Raw genomic sequence first — 19,410 nt, forward strand, 5'->3', positions numbered from 1 at the left:
GCCTCGTCAATTCCCTTGCGAAGGAGCGGTAACGGATCTGGTTCCAGTAGCGTTTCCCAAAGCAAGCGGGCTCCCTCGGTTGAATGAAACTCGGAGGTAATAACGCGGCTCCGTAGACGCTATCTCCAATGGTTTTATCAGCCTCGATAAGACTGAGTCATTTAGTCACCGCGATACGCTGTGTCGTGCCGCATCGTGTTGTATGCTCAATTACTACTGATGTAAATATCATTGCGCGTTTGTACCCTCTAGTTGTGCTGAATGTCAACGATGATTGAGCGTGGACTACGCTCGCAGCGCACACCGATCGTTCGCCTAGCTCGGCGAGCCGCTCCGTCCGTTTGAGAACTTAGTTTGCCGCTTCCTTCGGTCGAATAAGCACGTCCTTCAGTCGGGTAAGTCGATATATTTACATATATGTCTCCGTGACCGCGAATATCCGTGTATTACTTATAAAGATACACGTTTCAGTTTAAGATACTTAAAATTGCTCATAGTTGTCTTTGTCGTGCGAATAGTACGCGGAAACGTGCTCTCTTTTACTTTAGTTTGTAAAAAAATACGTGATAAGTTCTACGTTACTTCTTTTAATTAAGTTACCTATTTGCTCGTTGTTTAAAGCGCATTGAAATACGTTCCGAGTGAAACAAAGTAGCGATAGAAACCAATTATCGCTCACCAAAAGATGAATACATTCAGCGGGCTTGGTCATTTCGCAATCGCAACAATACGCTCACGGCTCCGATATAACTTGTATTAATTGCAATCTATCTTCTTACCTCAGTGAGAAGCGTTGCACGGATCGATTGACAAATCGTTCCCGCACGTCTACACTGATATACAAAATTCTATAGCCGCGCCTTCTATATCTCTGTGCAGTTTAACAATTAATCGGCCGTGGAACAAAGAAGATATTCCAGCCACAGCTCTACTCATCGTTCCAAACGCCCTTCCTCTCGCTCTCTCCCTTCGCCGTACAGGGGACATACGTTTCTCTTTTTCATCGACCCGGCTTCCCCCTTAATAACTCGCGGCTATTTTTGCGCCATACACCGCGGCGAGGCGAGCGGCATGGAGTACAACGACACGCTGCTTATCCCAGGCCAGCAGATACGTCCGCCCGTAACCGAGGCGACGGCGACCGGTCTGCTGGAGCGGCTCTACGGCATGAGGGCGATGAGCGTGCGAGAGCTAAACGCTTACGACGACCGCAACTACCACGTGATGTGTGATGGGCCGCCCGCGAATCCGCATGCGGTCGGTCTGGAGAAGACCGGCTATGTCCTCAAGGTGATCAACTCCTTGGATTCTCTCAAGACCGATGTGATCGAGGCGCAGACGGAGCTGATGATCTTCCTCAATCAGCGAAACATCTGCTGCCCGTTGCCGGTGAAGAACGTGAACGGCGCGTACTACTCTCTGGAAACCCTGAAGAGCGAGAATACCATGGAGAAGTACGCAGTGAGACTGTTGGTCTATCGTCCTGGCGAGCTGCTGTATCATGTAAAGATAACCGACGAGTTGCTGCGCAAGGTTGGCGGTTTCACCGCGAGGATCGACGAGATCCTCGCGGACTTCAATCATCCCGCTTACGACGATCACAAATCACTGTGGATGTTGACCTCGGCGCCGCGAGTGTTGCAGTTCACGCACGCGATCAAGAGCCCCCTGGATAAGCAGCTGGTGCACGACGTGATCGTTAACTTCCAGAAGAAAGTGTTGCCCATCACGAATCATCTAGAGCAAACGATCATACACGGTGATCTGAATGAGCATAACATCATCGTGACTCCGGACGGCAAAGATATAGCGGCGGTGATCGATTTCGGTGACTCTCACAGGACTTGTCGTGTTTTCGAATTAGCCATAGTTCTCTGCTACATGATCCTGCAAACGGCTGACGTAGAAATGGGTAAGTACGTCCTGGAGGGTTACCAGAAAATCAGAAAGCTGACCGACGTGGAGAAGGAGATTCTCAAGATCAGCGTGTGCGCCAGGATATGCCAGAGTTTGGTAATGGGCGCTTACTCGTATATGCGCGATCCCGACAATCAGTATTTGCTGAGCACCCAAAAAACCGGCTGGATGTTACTGAAAAGATTGTGGCCCATGACTCAAGAGGAGGTGATGCGTGCTTGGGGATTGGATTGACTATTTCCTAAACGAGCAATATTCATCACTGTGCTGAGTTAAGCAACTGCAAATAAGATCACTCGCTGTTTTGATTTATTTTGTATGATTGATTATACTTTTGTATAATTTGTAGTTTTACTCATCCAATTCAATTTCTGAAAAATAATTAAGATAATGCTTTTATGAGGGATAATGGAACAGAGTTGAGAGATAAAACTATCATTACTAGATGATAGATCAAAGAAAGCGGTATCAAACTCGAAACAATATATATATATACTATATACTTGTATAAATTATATATGTATAGTATATATATACTCAATGTATACTCGTTTTGATGTTAAATAGCAACTGCATTATTGGGCAACTGTAATCATTTATTTTGACATTGCACATCGTTATTATATGTGCATTGCATATCGCTATATATATCTCGATATATTTGTATATATATATAGATATATTTGCACATATATATCAGTACATATTACTGGTATATTTTATATATATATATTTTTTTAAAGCAGCAACATTGTAACTTGAATATCTAGAGTTTGATATTTTTTTATATTTTATTTCTGTCGAGACTGTGTAAAAATTTTTCTTAGAAAAGAAAACTCTTCTTTCTGAAGAGCTACAATTTTGCAGTTGCACTATTTTAATTTTGCAATATTACCTGAATTCGTGTTTGACGTGTTATAACATTACTATGTTATTTAAATATAGTATCGCCTAAGATAGTAGTCAATTATGAAAGCAATAATTCTACAACATATTTTAAATCATAACAATTTGTAAGATACATTTGGCAATATAATAGAGACTAAGAGAAAGATATTTTTCATTATTCGTTTCGCTCAAGTGACGCTTCTATGGCTGTTAATAAAAGAGTCTGAGTGGATATGTGTAGTTCTAACACTCGAATAATTCTACAATAATTCTAGCAATCAAGTAACTCTATAATTTGACACGACATGTGTATATCAAGAGGATTGGAATTGACAGTCTGCTAACTGAACTTGAAGAATAATGACTGCGATATTGTGCAGTGATATATTCTCTTGTTTTATTCGCATTTAGGCAGTTACATATTTACATAGATATCATGAACAGTAATGCTTACGTACAGTACTAGGTGTGGAGCCATTTTACATACCTACATCGTGATATATACAAAAATGTACGTGTCAGAATTCATTTCCCTTTTAAGAATTGTGTTATCACGTTGATCAATCGGAAAATAACTTGCTTCTTGATACCGCGTCAATTTCAGTAACGCGCCGCGGTCGTATTATTACAAGGTAAGTATCGATTAAATACTTACTAAAATGTGACACAGTGGTATACATGGCGCGCCGACGGCAGCATTACATATTATCGCATTTGCTAGCTGTAATCATATATAGGATGTATTAAAAGCCGCCGTATCTCCCCTCAGCTGAGGAACGCGTGGCTGAGGAAAGTATCTCGACTTTTGATGCGTCCAGTATATATTCATCGTATATCTTTTTAATCTTTCTCGTACCAACATATAAAGTATTTATATGCGTGCATCTCAGTAATTTATGGTAGCTCGTAATATATCTCTTGGTTTTAATAGTACTCTAATTTATATTTTACTTTTTTTTTCTCTCATTTACGTCAGCTCGTTTTGGCAAACTGCTTAGCTGTGTCGAGGCAAATTCGTTGATAGCGAAAATCTGTTCACAATCTTATCAAATCATACCGACATATAACTCACATAGGCGCCGCGCGCCGTAGATGTGAAATGCAACGGAATGCATTCGCACATTTATATAATAAATCTGCCGTCCGTATGTACTGACTATACAGCAATCATAGAAGTTGGAGATATCTTTTTATTTCATATATATTTTAATAGACTTTTAAAAATATTCCCGCTGGTGTGCATGTACTCCTACGAAGAATTCCGGCAGCGCCTATGATGTAATTAAACGTTTAATGTGATTAATCATGTATATAAAGGGGGACAAATCCTCGTTACATTTCACATATAATCAATACCTGCGCGAAGGATCCTCTTATCGAAAACATCGACTTCTATGATGAGTTCTACGAGTGAATACGCGACAAATGAATATTTATAACTATTAGTAATATCTAGGTAGTGAGCAGAGACGGCGGAGCCTTTTTTAAAGAGGCGAAATAGCATAAGTATAAATGAATTTTTTAATAGATTACATATATACACACACAGAGTGTGCGTCCATAAATGTAGCAAATATCTCGTAACTGGCTCAAGAAAGTTTAATACGAGAAATTCGCACGATTTTGAGTTTGCACCAAAGCACAATGTAAAAAACTTGTTTATTCGTGATCTTTTCAGGTTGAAAAGATCACTGTCGGCTTTTTTAAATGGTTAGTATTTTTTTGTGCGAGTATATCACAATTTTTCCAAAATTTCAACTATTTTCTAAGAGGCGCGCTGCGCCCCGAAAATTTGAACAGGGCGGACACTTTATATATATTTATATAAAATCTAGAATTTTTTTAGATTGTATTTATAATCTGACAAATTCGTTTATACTTGTACCATATCGCGTCCCCTGTTCCGCGGTCTCTGAAGTGAGAAGTGATTAGAGGCACATAAGTAAAGTCGGGCCCTTTATAACCAACAACAGAATGGTCATGTTCACGAATTTTCGCCAGAGATTATTAACAAAATATTATATTACAATACTTATATATTTGTTTTTATTGCTTATTGGATATCTATTGGCTTAAGATCGCCCGACGGGACGCTTTATAGGCGCGCAATAATTCATCGATAACTTATATTTCTTAAATAACTTTACATTTTACATTTTGATGATAATTGATATCAAAATCTATAAACATAAAGGAGAGAGGGAGAGATAATATATCAATAAATATATGTTCAGAGATAAAGCGAAGATATAATTCTTTCCTGCTTATGACGGAGTATCAAATGATTCTTTGGAACGTAACGAAACTTTCTTTACATTAATGCCCAAGAACAATGATATCCGAAGAGCGTTTCAGTCTTAAAAGGATAACTTTCTTTCACTTCAGAAATGAATGGAGAACAGTTACATTTATCGCGTTGGGAAATATATAGATGTAAAAAAGAATAAGCGTCAAGACGAAATGTGCACTGCGACACGAAAACTTATGCTTCCCAACTTTCCAGACTTAGTGTTTTTATTAAAATTTAAATATCATTCTGTTTTTTAAAGCCATTTTCCGTGCGACTTAAAGCACCAACATTGACAACATTTAATAACGTGTCGATTTCAACGATGTATGTCGCAATAACGATCTTCCCAGGACGTAGTAATAAATTTCTACTCCCCTTTCTCCCCATCGAACTCTATAACAATATAACGCTCTTAACTTTTTTGGACGAAATGCCGGATTTCCATTTCCCTTCCTTTTTTCCCCCCCTTTTTAATTAGGGGCAATATGAGCGTGCGCAATTTGCAGGAATCGCGCCGAACTTACGCGTGACATACGTTAGAAAATTATTTAGTTCAATTAATTAGAAACTGTTAAGATTGGCGGGTCTCTCTTTGTTACGCGAGGAACGCTCGAGGCGAGGAGGTGAGCCGGCATTCGCGACGATACGACGAGGGGGAACTATTACAGCGAAGTAGGTTTTTGGTCGACTCCTTTCTTGGATATATTCTTTCTTTTAATCTATAAATCGGACATCGTAATACTGTGCAATCTTATTCCACAGTGGGCACGCTCCTTCCACGTGCGTTACGTAATTTACTAACAACAGGCATCCCGGGTGCGTTTATATATGTCACGAAGTAATTGTCCGACTAATCACGATTTACACTCTCTGTCTCACGCGCACTCATCGTTATCGCTCATTTTGTCTAATCCTCACAATGAGTCACTTACAATCAATTATAACTCGAATCTAGCGACACGATGCGCAGCACTGTTTCTTATACAGCGGCATCTTACATATGTTCATGGTTTTCACCCTGCCGCACAGTTGCGAATGGTCCTTGCAATCCTCTGCAAGTGCTACAACAAAACAGCATTGCTGTTAATCACAAAGTATGCGCTAGACAACTGAGATGGGAATTAATAACGTAAGATATGAATAATTACGGTGTTACGGTTTGCTCAAAAACTAAACCTTGATACTTAGGGAGACATTCTGTAAAAATGTATCTTTTAAGTCATGTAGCACCGTAGCAAGAGAGAAAGAGCGGAAAGAAAAAAAAAGAAGAAAGAGCCATAGAACTTAGTGAAAATTTTCTTACAAAATACAAGACTTAGTAGAGTTTTCTTGCAGAAACCCACCGGATTGAGGACAAGGCGGACCCCTGCATGTTTTCATTACAGGAGGTCGTGGTATATCTCTACAAGCGTTTCCCGCTGGCTTCTTCGTACCGAACCAGACGCATTGTAAAATCCTATACTTGATACCATCTTCCTCGCAGGACGCGATGCACTGCGTGCGAAAACATTGTCTTAGTACAAGCGCCGTGTCATCACCGTGTCAAGTTTTGAATCAATTGATTTACCTCGGTCCACTCGCCGACCCTCCAGACGCCTTTGCAGGCGTCGTTGTAGCATTCCTGTCTCTGTAGCGGCCTCGTGGCTTCGTCGCACTTGCTCGGGTCCAGCAGCGTGGCGTTCTCGTAGCCGTTCTCCGCGTCGTCAACCAAGCGACAGCTAATGTCTCGTTTTTGCATCGCCGTCTTCCAATTGAAGCACCTGGACGTTTCGCACGTAGTCCATTCCGTGGCGTGCCATTGAGGGCACTTGCCGGTCCCGCAGGGCCTCACCTTCTGCGGCACCGGATGTCCGGCGTCCTCGCACAGCTTCTGACCGATGATCGTCCTCGGCGAGACATGTGTCGAGTTGCCATCCATTTGCGTCGTTCGTACTGTACACTGCGCACCTCGCATCTATGGAAACGAATAATTCGCAATATAGTTATTTCGAAATGTGTTTTAATAACGATCAATCTCGATATGAAATTAGGTGAAAATTCATTTGACTTGTACTATGTTAAAATGTCGCGATCGGTACTTCTTTTATCTATTTGATATAAATGAATACTGATAAAGCTTAAAGCAGTCTAAATGACAGCAAGATGAATGAACCATGACGGAGTGAATAAATACAATCAAGCAGACGTTGAAATTTTGTAAAGTTTCTTGTCGCTTCAAACATTTCTTGGACAATTGCTTAACAATGATAATAATTATTTACAAAATATTCTATTTTTCGAATTAACTTGAAAGAACTTGTAAGTTTTCTAAGTCAAGCTAATCACAGTTAGAAGAAATGGTCTTACCTGGAATCCACTTCCTCCGCAAGTTTGAGAACACTTCGACCAATCGGTCGTAACCCACTCGAACACCAGAACATTATCCGCAGCTGCATTATAAGTCCTTCGTTTAATTATTGAACCGAACGTTATCAAGACAATGTAAATTATCGAATACAGTCTTACCTAACACAGCGAGTGATTCTGCGGCGGGATCTTTTGTTGTAACAGTCTCTCCCGTTACAGCGGAGAGCAAAACGTTCGCGGGCTTATCCCCATCGGTTGAACGTTGCCCTTCCCTGAACGCCTCTTTTAGATTAACTGGGAAGGCCTCTTCTATGGAGCCAGCGTGATCCTCTCGATTGCGAGATAAGTTTCTTACGTTCTCGTCAGGATTCTCTCCAACAACGCCCGACCTCCGATCATTTATCAACGTCGAGTCTTCTCTCGCTCTATTTTCCAGTTCTCTAGTAGTCGGGAATCGCGCGATTGTATAATCCACCGTGTGATTTTCCACATACGGCGCGATTTTCCGCTTATCCAACTCCTCCTCGAACGCGTCTCTGTACTCGATTGTCCTGTTCGCGTGGCTCAAACTACGATGACTCGACTCCGGTATCCTTAATCGATCCCCAAGACCTCTGGATATCATTGTGGAGGCGACGGTCGATGGGTCTTCAGTTCTCAAGTTTCTATAAACGCCGTGATTGATGGACTTATCACTACCGTCGGTAAAACTACCTGCTTCCTTGAGCATTTCCTTTTTTGTGCTCGAATCCTCGACGTAATACATGTCCATTTCGCCGCTCTGTGAAGACGTGATAGATTCTGTCGTGGTTCTGCTTTGGACGTGACTTTTGGGCATGGTGCTCCACTGATCTCTGTACTCGTTTCTCGACTCTTGCCACTGTCGTTTCACATTTTTTAACGACTCCTCGATATAATCGATATCGGGCTTTGTGGTAAGCCTGGCATCAACTTTATCCATTATATCCGACTTGACGCCGTCGCCGTGCTGTAACCCGAATACAGATTCGTCCAGATCGTAGGGATCGACATCGATAAATATCCGCTCTTCATCAGGACCGAAGGTCTCGTCCGGAATGACTGTATTACGATATAGATCGTCGAAGGTATTATCTATACTTTGATACGTGAGGTCGGTGTCCCTGTTAGACATTCTACGCTTCGTCGTCGCCGCCCTTTTATGCCCATCTCCGACTAGTGGCGTGGAAGTGGTCTTGCGATTATCACCCGTGGCTATTTCGCTGTGAAACGGCCAATAGGCCTGTCATAAAGCGCGTTAATATTTAACATTTAGAGTTTCATAGTACGTATGCCGAGAGAGTAAATCGTCGAGAATTTAGCTCTACGGTGGTGGACAGGCACGCGTTACAACCCCGCCAAGTTTATTCACAAATTGATGTCTTACCTTCAAGCTCGATATCAAGTAGCTCAAGTGCGGCACAAGAGTAGAAGCACTTGATGGAGCAGGTGACTCCACGGATTCGTGATACCCCGGCTGATTGATAGTCACAAATATCGAATAACCGACACCGAGGAAAGTTAGTCCAGGAGTGCAAAGCGAAATACAGAACCATCACCAGAGAATTAGTTTGACGAAATTCATGCACATACCACTTGTTAAGCAATGTCAAGATACACGCAACGAATTATTGTAGCGGAAGACGATCTTGACAGGGGAATGCTTATTCGCGTACCTGATTGAGAGAGGTAACAGTATGCTCTTTGTGCATCATCGTGGCGTCTGACGGAGTGGGACTGGTTTTCTGCTTCTTTTGATGTGGTTTTCTAGTTGGTTTGCTCGGAAACGCACGTTCATGGCTGAGATCCTCGCTATCAAAACGATTCCCGTAGGCTGCTACAAGAAAGAAACAAGGTTGCGTCAAGTTAAAATTCATCATTTCAAAGGTAACATCTGTTACTTTCAAAATCTGATATTAAGCTTAGAATTAAAAGCATTTATTAGATTTTATTAACTCCAAAGCTAAAAATGGTTATACGATAACTTTGTTAAATCTAAAAGAATCTTTTAAACCTGTGAAATTTTTAACTCTACGATTACACCACAGATTTAAAAATAACAGATATTAATAATTTTTTAAATAAGAAAGATTTATTTAAGTTTTCAAGACACCTGATTTATAAACGAATATTCGGGAAGTTGAAAGAATTTGTCCGCAGTTTATCATTATAATTATCCATAAACGAGAATTCGTATAAGCGAACAATTCTTTTCGATAAAAATGCGTATTACGCTTACCTGCGTGATCAGTGTATGGGCTCTCGCCAGAATTCGCCGGTGCAGAGTCGAGATTCGCGTTTCGTTGTAGGTGAACGGAATTGCCCAGTCGTAAATATTCCTCGCTACTTATCTGCTCTTTGGACCGAAATTTCACTATCAACTGCGTCTCTGCGTGCGAATTTCCCGCTGAAAAAAAATTATCAGCTCATTTTTCATAGCAGCGTGTCGAAACGCAGATAGGATATGGAGCGTGGCAGGCGAGACAGATCGCTTACCAATACAAGCGTAGACTCCCGAATCCGAGGAAACTATATCGATTATCTTCAAAGCTCCCTTCCTGCTGATCTTGTATTTCCTCGACTTTCGTATGTCCTTGTTGTCTTTCATCCATACAATCTGCGCTCTGATAACGATATTGTATTTGTGACTATCTTCCTCGACCCTCGAGTTAAACAGATCGCGTCTACTTACTTGTCAAACTTTCGAACGGGACAGCGAATCTTGATAGAAGGCGTCCCTTGAAAAATCTTGGCGATTCCGCCAATTTTCAGGTCCACCTTTGCGTTGATGTCCGTTTGATTGTACGTCGTGTTCAAGCTGGTGATGATCGGTGGTACATTAGAGCCCAAGTCCGAGTCATGGCAGGTCCTGGTGTTACAAGGTTTCTCGCTGGCTGGCTTTTGTGCCGGGCATTCGCGTTCTTCGCGACTCTGCTTGCGACCTTGCGCCATTATCTGCTCGCAAACTACATCTCGCTTCTTCACGCCACCGCCGCACGTTCTCGAGCACTAAAAATTATTCATTTAGTTTCCGTTTTAGGGGAAATTTGGAGAAGTTCAGAGCACACTTTCTAAAATGCACATATAAATCAAATTATATATAGGACGTGTCGCTACCAGGTACTTTAAATCCTGGAATTTCAAGAGGATAGCGCTAGTATAAAAACTTCATTAAGAAAAAATGTAAAAATTAAAACTAAAAACTGATTATTAAACCAATGTTCATGCATAATTTCTCTCGAATAACCATGAAGTCTTACGATCTCTTTTTCTACAAAAAATACCCAAACGAGGGCCATTTGAAAAGTTCTCGGAATAAAACTGGAAAACAGCTCTTAACTTTTTTTTATACAATAGTTATTTTTACTTTTCAACGTAATCTCTCTTTGTACCAATGCACTTGAACTATCGGTGCTCACATTATCTCATTACAAATCTCCGATGTGTCAAATGATGCAAGACATTCATGAATTGCCCCTTTCACTTCTTAATCCGACAAAAATATCTTTCTGGTAAAGAATTTCATTATTCATTAGAATAAAAAGTCTTACAAAGTTAACAAAAGTCAGATGAATAAAAAGGGTGCGACAACAAATCGTATCTTAATTCGTGTATAATTAATTAATTATACCAGCACTTCCAGTTTATTCGTTTTTTAAAAATCACGCAGATACGTTCGTTCAAAGATCTATAAAAAAAAAAACGAATCTATTCCATGAAACGAATTGGAACTTTGTACGTTTTCGTAGAAGGGTTGGAACTTTCCGTTTAACGTACATATAACGTTTGTTTGCGACGGCCATTCATTCTGTAGCTCATTCTGCAAACTTTTCAAATGACCCGCGTATGTAAAAAGTTTTTCGGCTCTTTGCACCGAGTGGATTCTTTCATGTTATTTCAGTGTGCCGAATGAGGGAAGTGGTTTATATCATTCCGCAGTTCGTGTGCAACAAAGAGCATTTTCCCCGAGATCGTCGGAGCCTTATACAAACGTGTACAAACATATACCTTCCCCCATTCCCCCGTGCTCCATTTGACAGGACAATCCAGTACATTGCAGTATCGTCTGTCGGCGGGCGGTGGTTGCGGACACATGTAATTTGGAACGGGCACTGCTTTGCCGGTGCCGTGTGTCACCTCGTGGATACAGGTAACGTCACGTGTCTGTATACCAATACCGCAAGGGCTCATGCAAGTGGAGAATTCGCTATAATTCCACCTGCGGACGCAGACGATGACACATTTTGTCAAGAAAGATCGCACAGAGAATTGCGCCGTAACATTAATTAAACCTTCCTCAATCGCGTGCATACGGCAAGTTACAAAATTGCAACGTATATACGCCTTATAGATTATACGATAACAAAATCACTCAAGTATTTTCTAAGTGTACAAGTATAGAAAATAAGAAGATAGAAATAGTAAATTAACGGAGGAGCCAATAAACACTTTATCAATTCAAAAATAAAACGACCAGCTTTTCCAAATATTTATTGTACGTAACGTATTGTTGCACGCATTGAACAAAATATTCAGAAAATCGCGCAGGATGTGTTTTTTTTGAAAAGATCAAACGTTTCACGAGAAAAAATGCCGAGGGGCCGCTTAAAGTTGACATACCTGTATTCAATAACGTAAGTTACGGGTCTCCAACTTTTACGGACCGGAGACCGAATTTAGCCCCCGTGAAGTTTTATCCGGCCTACCAATTTAAGAAATTTTGACGCGTGTATATAGTTGAACTTCGGTTTCGAGGTTTCGCTGTCGCTGCGTCGAACTTTTATAAAAGAATTTTAAAACGAAGAAAATTAGTTTTCATATAATTTTTAAAAACAACTTATCCGGCCGATCGCTGGATTGTTTTAAAGCTTTTAACGTGGCTCTTTTAACGGAATAGGTTCAGGATCCCTAGTGTAAGTCGTCAGAATATTATAGCAGCCCCAAGACACTTAGCGATTAAGCAAGTCGAACATTGTGTAACGCGAAGTATCTCAACATTAGCATTAAACTGATCGATATCGCGAAGATATAGTGTCGCTTTACCTCGGAGGACACGGATGGTCGTTACAGACTCGTATCCTCGCCTCCGGCTTCGTTTCCGTGGAGCATAAAAGCGGCATCACCGTTTTCCCGGTGTCGTCCCGAACACAGTTTATAATAAGATCTTGGACACCTAGAAAGAGAGAGAAATGCATGTACAATCGCGCGATTCGCTATAAACGATAGATAATCCAGAGCGCACGCTCGTCCCTTTGTATCACGTTAGTCGACACAGAGTAATCTTAATACGATTATATCTGAGCGCTGTTAATTGCACAATGACATCGACACGATTTTGCCGGGCTAATTAAGGACTACGTCGACAAACTAAATTCGTTTCGCTAATCCTATTCAATAAACGATTAATCTCGGCTTTGCACAGACTGCACAGTTCCCGTTTACAAATATCGCGCATTGGAAAAAATAAACGGCAATACCTGTTCGAGGATACTGAGATACGCTTACAAATAAAATGTGGGGAAAGATTATTTCGAATAGCAATAATGAAATGTACATGGTATAATAATTAAAATATAATAAGATACAATAAAAATGCATCTTGTGTTATAATAAAAACATAGCGATTCTGCGATTTTATCTAAAAACGCTAAATTAATGTCTATTCCGGGGTAAGATATGAGAATTCACAAATATACTTTCAGAATTAATTTAGTGTAGTTTCTCGAAATAATTGTTCATTAGTAAAAGATCAACGGGTTTGAAGGCGTGCCGCAGCGCGGCGGCTATTCATCATTTAAAATCCATATGTGACGGAGTGAGAACCTGAAATCCCAGACCGCCCGGGCGGCAAAGCCCGGCCTCCTATCCGTCCGGTCCACCCGGTATATTATCAAAAGCAATCTTGGTGAACAATGGTCGTTCGATCCGTTACCTCCTAAGCAAGTTGCGCTGCAGGGGGTGTAGCCAGTTTCCTTCCACGAGTACGTAGTTTGCACGTCGCTACCCGGGGCGACCTTGATACCGCTGTCGTAGCCGCTTCCGCCGGAACTGCCGGACGATGATCTACCGTACGAGTCCGTCAAGCTCGACTCGGCGTATCCGCTATCGCCAACCGTGTCGATCCTGTAGGATAGGCTGTTCTCCAGCAGACCGCACGGCTCCATCGTGCACTTCTCCGTCTCGACGGGCTTCGGGCCGGTGCACTGGCTGTCCGGCAGCTTGGCGATGGTTTGGCTGAACTCGAGGAATATCTTGCAGCGCACTTCTCTGTGCCTGACGCCCTCGCCGCAGGTGACGCTGCAGGGGGACCATTCCTCGGCGATAAACCTGAAAAACCGGGGGTCGATTGATATATTCCGAATTCGCATAAGATAATACGAACGCTCGACCGAGAACTCCGGTAACTGGGATTTTGGGTCGCAGAGAGATGAAAAATGCGACGTCTAAGATTTGATCATCCATTCTCGGTGTATAAGCACTCGAGAGAGAGATTTAAGGCGTATAAATTATTCTTTATAAATATATGATTTTAAAATTCTAATCTCTTTCTGGTAAAAGAAAGAAGTATTTTCACGTTCAGCAAATGATGTGATTTAAATTTAACAATAACAATGTTATAAAATTACAAATGTATCTGTACATGTATTGGGTTGATTCATAAGTAAGTTTCGCTATGCGCAATTACTGAAAATCACTTCTTCCGATTGTCAGAAAATTATTTTTCTAATATTTCGTTAACAAATGTTACTTCGCACGATACACACACGAGCTTGAGATGTTTAAGTCGCAAAATTGGAAATAACTCAAAATCAATTTCACAATAAAGCGAAACAAGAACTGTTTAAAACAAAATAAATTATCACCAGCTTAGGTATAATTTAAATTTTGTTTCGAAAATGAAAACCACGACTAACGTGTGTGAGCGAGCGTAAAATAAACTTTTGCCGTCATTTAATTTCATATAAGGTAAATCTGTAACAGATGAAATCACAACCTGTGATAACGAAAAGGTAGAATGACGCGTTATGAGTGTTAGAGGCACGGGGAAATTGTCAGATAGTACCATACAGAGAGAAAGTTATAAACGTTGACTGAAGGGAATCTAGGTCTAACATCTTATGGAATTTCGCTACGGTGGTAATGGCTGTTCTAAAGCCGCTGCCATTGTTCTCGAATTGCGATCGATGTTACATATCCCGCGAGGATTGTAGCGAAACGGAAAGTTTATACGAGCCGAGAACTTGATGAATTAATCGTTTGGCGGCTGCCTCGCGGACTACCTAAATTGGATTTTAAATTAGATCAAACAAGATAGTTGTTTGTTTCTTTACATTTTCCATAGATTCAGCTGCAAAATAAAACGAAAGTATGTTATCTATCCGTATCCATCGGGATGAAGTCGCGAAGTGCCATTCAATTTCGCTCGTCATAAATAAATTATCTTATATCTGATAGATTTTATTATCGGCTAGTGCTATCACTGGGACATTCAATTCTAAGCTCATCAGAAAACACTGACAGATAAAATAACTTTACATCCGTGAGGACCAGTTTAGATTTTATCCCTAATTGAAGATAGAATTTTATCAATAATTTCATGTTTTAAATTATAATTATTGTCATTTCAGATTGTATATAGCACTTATTTAAAATGGGATTAACAAGATCTGTACAATGTAGTCGATAGATTGCAAATCATTCGAGTGAGTTAAAGACATTAATAAATACAAGATCGTATACATGTGTTATAAGATATATGAGAGTGGTACTTACGTCGATTCGGAAGGTATCGGTTGGTCCATCAATTTCTCTGACACTGGGGATAGCGGATACGGCTGCACCAGGGGCTGTGTCATGCCGTCTCCATCTAAATAAAATTTCGTATGCCGTCTCATTTTCTATGCATATTGCTTTCGAACGGTAATATCTTTCAATAATTTCTTGAGTTAGACTCGGCTTTATTTCTAATGTTATTCTCGCACAATAAAACGCATTGAATCTTACGAAAGATTCCGATAATTGAAAGAGAAACTGAATATAATTGTACAGCTATTTTACAGTTTGTTAACGAAACGATTTTAAACAATTTCTTAACTTCTTTAAAAAATTTACTTACGAAATCATAGGACACATTATATAACAAATGTTGAGAATTTCATGGTTCCTTGAAATTAATTTAAAAATATCAATAAAACGATAAAATGATATTAAAATTCTCTGAAAATTATTCCGTTCTGCGAGAAAGTGAGTGGAAACTGAAGGCTTCAAATCTTATCTTGAAGTAAAATGAGAAATGTAAAGAAGGGTTAAAATTAATACGTCAAGTTCATAAATTATATATAATAAATAATAGAGTCGACAAATGTTTTCAGATTAGTTGCGGGATTTCGTAACAGCTCGGGGTCTGAAGCTTGAATTTCGCAGAGATCTGCCTTTAATTTCGTGCAATCTGCTTCGGGAATATCGCGCATGAATTTTCAGAGCGTCGCTTAAAGCACATTAAATTGCCGTTCGATCCAATACGAGTTTAACTTAGACATAACGCAATTACATGTGGGACATGCGACGTTCGTCTTGCATTCCTGCTCGGTATGAGGGCGTTCCGCGGGGTCGCAATCCCTGGAGATGGCACCAACACCGTCTCTGCATTCGATCGTCCTCGTCCGTATTCCGGTGCCACAGGTCACGGAGCACTGCATAAATAAAAAGTTAAAATGCACACTTCGCGTAGAATTGTAATAAGATGCAATGTGGGCCGATAAAAAGCGAGGAATAATACACGCGGCTTATGAAAAATTGTAGTGGCAAAATTCACACTTGACGAGCTAACTTGTATGTGAAACAATCACGTTTATTTGAATGGATTGAAAAAAGTAATACTCTAAAATACGTAATGCAATTGTAATTTCATGATACGAGTCACGCGCGAAGACAATATAAAAATGAGACGGTTTTAGTTGACATAGTCTGTTGCTTCACTTAAATCCTTTTCTTCTTAACACTTTTCTTATATAATTTAATAAAAGGTATAAGATAAAGATAAGTTAAAGAAGTTTTATAATTTGTAATTTGTTTCCTGCGATTTGGTGAGAAAACAAGGTATAAAAAGTCCATTTGACAAAGATAAATCAGAGGACGAGATTCGAGACTGCGTTTTCCTCCGAAAGTACGGAAAGGTACAATCGAAACTATCCGCGGCGCATTAACGTGGCAACTTCGCATGAAACGCCACATTCCGGAGCGGACTAATGCCGAGGCGTAGTCTAATTTAAAATTCCGGATTGCCATTTTCGGTTCTCATTTCAGCAAAGTCGAAAAGTCTCGTTCGAGGCATGTTGTGCCTTCGAAGTTCCTCGCTCGCAATGAGACCTGCAAAGAAAGACGAGAGAGGGAGAGACAGGAATGAGAGGAAAGTATCGAAAGAGATGGATCAAGGACAAGGAATCTAAAGAGAGGTAGAGAAAGAGGAGGAGGGAGGAGGGAAGGGGGAGAAGGAGAGACAGACTCGGAAGGAAAAGACAATGAAGAAGGAGCTCGAACGCGAGAGCTATCGTTCAGGGAGGTGGAAAGGTGACACGAAAGGAAAAGCGGAAACCTACTCGACTTAGGTGCCGCGCTCTTGCGCCGCTTCCTCCCTCTTTCCCTTCATCGCGCTCCTTATCCTAGGTTCTTCGCCCTTCTCCATCCTTCATCTCTCTCCGTCTGTCTTTGCTTTTCACGGTCGGAGCTATATAACTCGCAAAGAGTCTCGATAGCGAGGGGGAGTGCTTTAAGGAGCCTTGTGCTGCTTTCAGTTCAATATTTGCATGGCTCCCGGGTGCTCACAAAAGAGAGAAATCTATCAATTCCTGTCTTCCAGCGGCGCTTCCCCCGCGCTCCGCAGCTTCGGATGAAATCATTACCGTGCCACGCTGACGGGCACGGAGCCTTTATGTATCGCTATCAGAAAGAGCACCATTCCGGGATGCTGTTCGGTTTTCGAAAGCGAACGGGGACGGACCGTATTGTGTATCGATCAGAAATGAAGCGCCGTAAATCATGGGCCGCGCACACTTTTGCGTGCACATGACTGGGAAAATTTACTCGCTTTTACCTGCTATTCTACACTCATTGGTCTGTGTGCGAATGAACGTAATGGGATTCGCACGAGACAAACAAAACGCTCTCCGAAAGATAGAGACGTACGATACCAATTGTGTAGTTCATTGTATAACGTCATTCTTAAGTATTTTTCAAAAGAACATCGGCCAAGATCTCATAGTTTTAAAGTCAATCAATCTATCTATAAGAGTCAATCCATGTTTGCTCTTGTGTTAATTTCTCTTACCGCAGGCAAATTTTATTATTGTAACATATGTAAATTTTGTGAAACGTAATATTTTCAATGAAACAATGTCAACATTGGCTGCATAAGATTCGATTTTTGCCTGATACTTTGTGGGATTATAAAAAAATTTATTATTGAAACGGACTTCGAAGAAGAGATGAGGAAGTAACTTGAAGAGAACTCGTATACGAGGCGATCTAATATTAGTATCGTAGTACATGATCAGTAAAATATTGCGTCTTACACGCGGCGGATACCGCAATAAATACACATCTAGCGCAACGGGCCGCATTTAGCGACCTCATGAATAAAGCATGACGTCTACATTCCGCAGGGAAGTTGCGGAGATTTTTCCTTTCACGTATCTGCCAAGAAACTTTAGTTCGCTCAAGAGACGGGGAAGCGTTCACGAAAACTCGTACGAACGCCATTCTTTACTGTTATCTTCCCGGACGTTCATCGTCATGTTCTTATTTATGCAACAAGATTGCATTCTCGAGGATCATGAGAGGCTATTTTACCCACAGCGGGAATTCGCGGTGTGTAACTGGACACGAATAGTTTACAATTCGTGAAGATCTAATCCGGAAATTCGCCCCCAAGAATAAATATCTTTCCCCAACATCTTTTTCCAATTTCTGACACTCCCATCCGGGTTGTTTTAAACATTTCCTATATTTTATGAAAATATTATCTACGTATCTGCAAAAAGGTGATCTCAGGTTACGTATTAATTTCACGCGAACGGTCTGGCAAAATTACGCGCTTATTTACGGACTGATGGGCGATTTGGAAAATAACAAAGACACTTTGGGGAAGACCTCAATCCCCGAGCTAAATTCTTTCGTGCAAAAGCGCGGCGATTTAAGGGCCGAAAGGTGCATCCAACCGTCTAGAGTTGGACGAATTCCAAGTAGATAAGTACCGCACGTTGTCAGACAAGTAAAGACGCGCGACACTTTTATTGCGGAATAAATTTGAATAACATTCTGAGAAAGTGAAAAATGTTTGATAGCGGTTCTCAAGGTGTCCTTGCAGCGACGGTAGTCCGTTTCGTATGTCAAAGCGTCGGCGACACATCCGCTGTGAAGTTCGACGTGTAACCATCGCGGTTCACGTTTGTTACAAAATAAAATACGAAGTGGGCGCATGTAGCTTTTGGAACGTTCCAATTTTCGACGAGGTTTTCTTTCAATTTGAAAATCGCGTTGCTATTGGTTATTTCACGGGGCAAACTTTGAGGCAATCAGAGCGACTCTTGGGAGCGAACTAACAGCGCGACGATTCATACAATGAAAATTCTGGAAAGCTTCCAGGCAATGTATCGATTTTCGGGAGCAGGGGGAGGGTGTAAGTGTCTACCTCGACAAGAAACTGGATCAGAGAGAGAGAGGGGGGAGGGAGAGACAGGGAGAGACAAGGAGAGACGGGGAGAGACGCGGAGAGACAGGGAGAGACAGGGAGAGACGCGGAGAAACAGGGAGAGACAGGGAGAGACAGGGAGAGACGCGGAGAGACAGGGAGAGACGCGGAGAGACAGGGAGAGACAGGGAGAGATAGGGAGAGACAGGGAGAGACAGGGAGAGACGCGGAGAGACAGGGAGAGACAGGGAGAGACAGGGAG

At 41.2% G+C, this 19,410-nt stretch overlaps 2 protein-coding genes across 6 annotated transcripts in view; one reads left to right on the top strand and one right to left on the bottom strand.

Moving 5' to 3' along the window:
- Positions 1 to 71: 71 nt before the first annotated feature.
- On the top strand, positions 72 to 2,578 carry LOC105568360 (hydroxylysine kinase). Its single transcript, XM_012023984.1, has 2 exons — positions 72 to 395; positions 880 to 2,578. Exon 2 carries the CDS (start codon positions 1,072 to 1,074, stop codon positions 2,149 to 2,151), a length of 1,080 nt encoding a protein of 359 aa, XP_011879374.1. The 5' UTR covers positions 72 to 395; positions 880 to 1,071; the 3' UTR covers positions 2,152 to 2,578.
- Positions 2,579 to 4,057: 1,479 nt separating this feature from the next.
- LOC105568359 (ADAMTS-like protein 3) overlaps positions 4,058 to 19,410 on the bottom strand; it is a 197,446-nt gene continuing 182,093 nt past the window's right edge. For 2 of the 5 annotated variants that reach the window (XM_012023978.1, XM_012023981.1), the window contains 15 exons: positions 16,011 to 16,152; positions 15,233 to 15,326; positions 13,392 to 13,786; positions 12,503 to 12,632; positions 11,468 to 11,678; positions 10,152 to 10,468; positions 9,956 to 10,083; positions 9,699 to 9,866; positions 9,136 to 9,296; positions 8,847 to 8,936; positions 7,601 to 8,702; positions 7,442 to 7,524; positions 6,663 to 7,049; positions 6,439 to 6,589; positions 4,058 to 6,156 (listed from right to left, as the gene is read on the bottom strand). In XM_012023978.1, the coding sequence (XP_011879368.1) occupies positions 6,047 to 6,156; positions 6,439 to 6,589; positions 6,663 to 7,049; positions 7,442 to 7,524; positions 7,601 to 8,702; positions 8,847 to 8,936; positions 9,136 to 9,296; positions 9,699 to 9,866; positions 9,956 to 10,083; positions 10,152 to 10,468; positions 11,468 to 11,678; positions 12,503 to 12,632; positions 13,392 to 13,786; positions 15,233 to 15,326; positions 16,011 to 16,152 (3,669 nt within the window). In that variant the 3' untranslated portion in view covers positions 4,058 to 6,046. Of the gene's footprint in view, positions 6,157 to 6,398; positions 6,590 to 6,662; positions 7,050 to 7,441; positions 7,525 to 7,600; positions 8,703 to 8,846; positions 8,937 to 9,135; positions 9,297 to 9,698; positions 9,867 to 9,955; positions 10,084 to 10,151; positions 10,469 to 11,467; positions 11,679 to 12,502; positions 12,633 to 13,391; positions 13,787 to 15,232; positions 15,327 to 16,010; positions 16,153 to 19,410 lie in introns of all 5 variants that reach the window. The other 3 variants (XM_012023979.1, XM_012023980.1, XM_012023982.1) reach the window with 3 other exon arrangements.

The sequence above is a fragment of the Vollenhovia emeryi genome, unplaced genomic scaffold, assembly GCF_000949405.1.
Source record: "Vollenhovia emeryi isolate VEMERY1.0 unplaced genomic scaffold, V.emery_V1.0 DF939130.1, whole genome shotgun sequence".
Lineage (NCBI taxonomy): Eukaryota > Metazoa > Arthropoda > Insecta > Hymenoptera > Formicidae > Vollenhovia > Vollenhovia emeryi.

Bases quoted from the DNA above. Each gene is read 5' to 3' on its own strand.
- LOC105568360 (XM_012023984.1), top strand. From the start codon at position 1,072: ATGGAGTACAACGACACGCTGCTTATCCCAGGCCAGCAGATACGTCCG.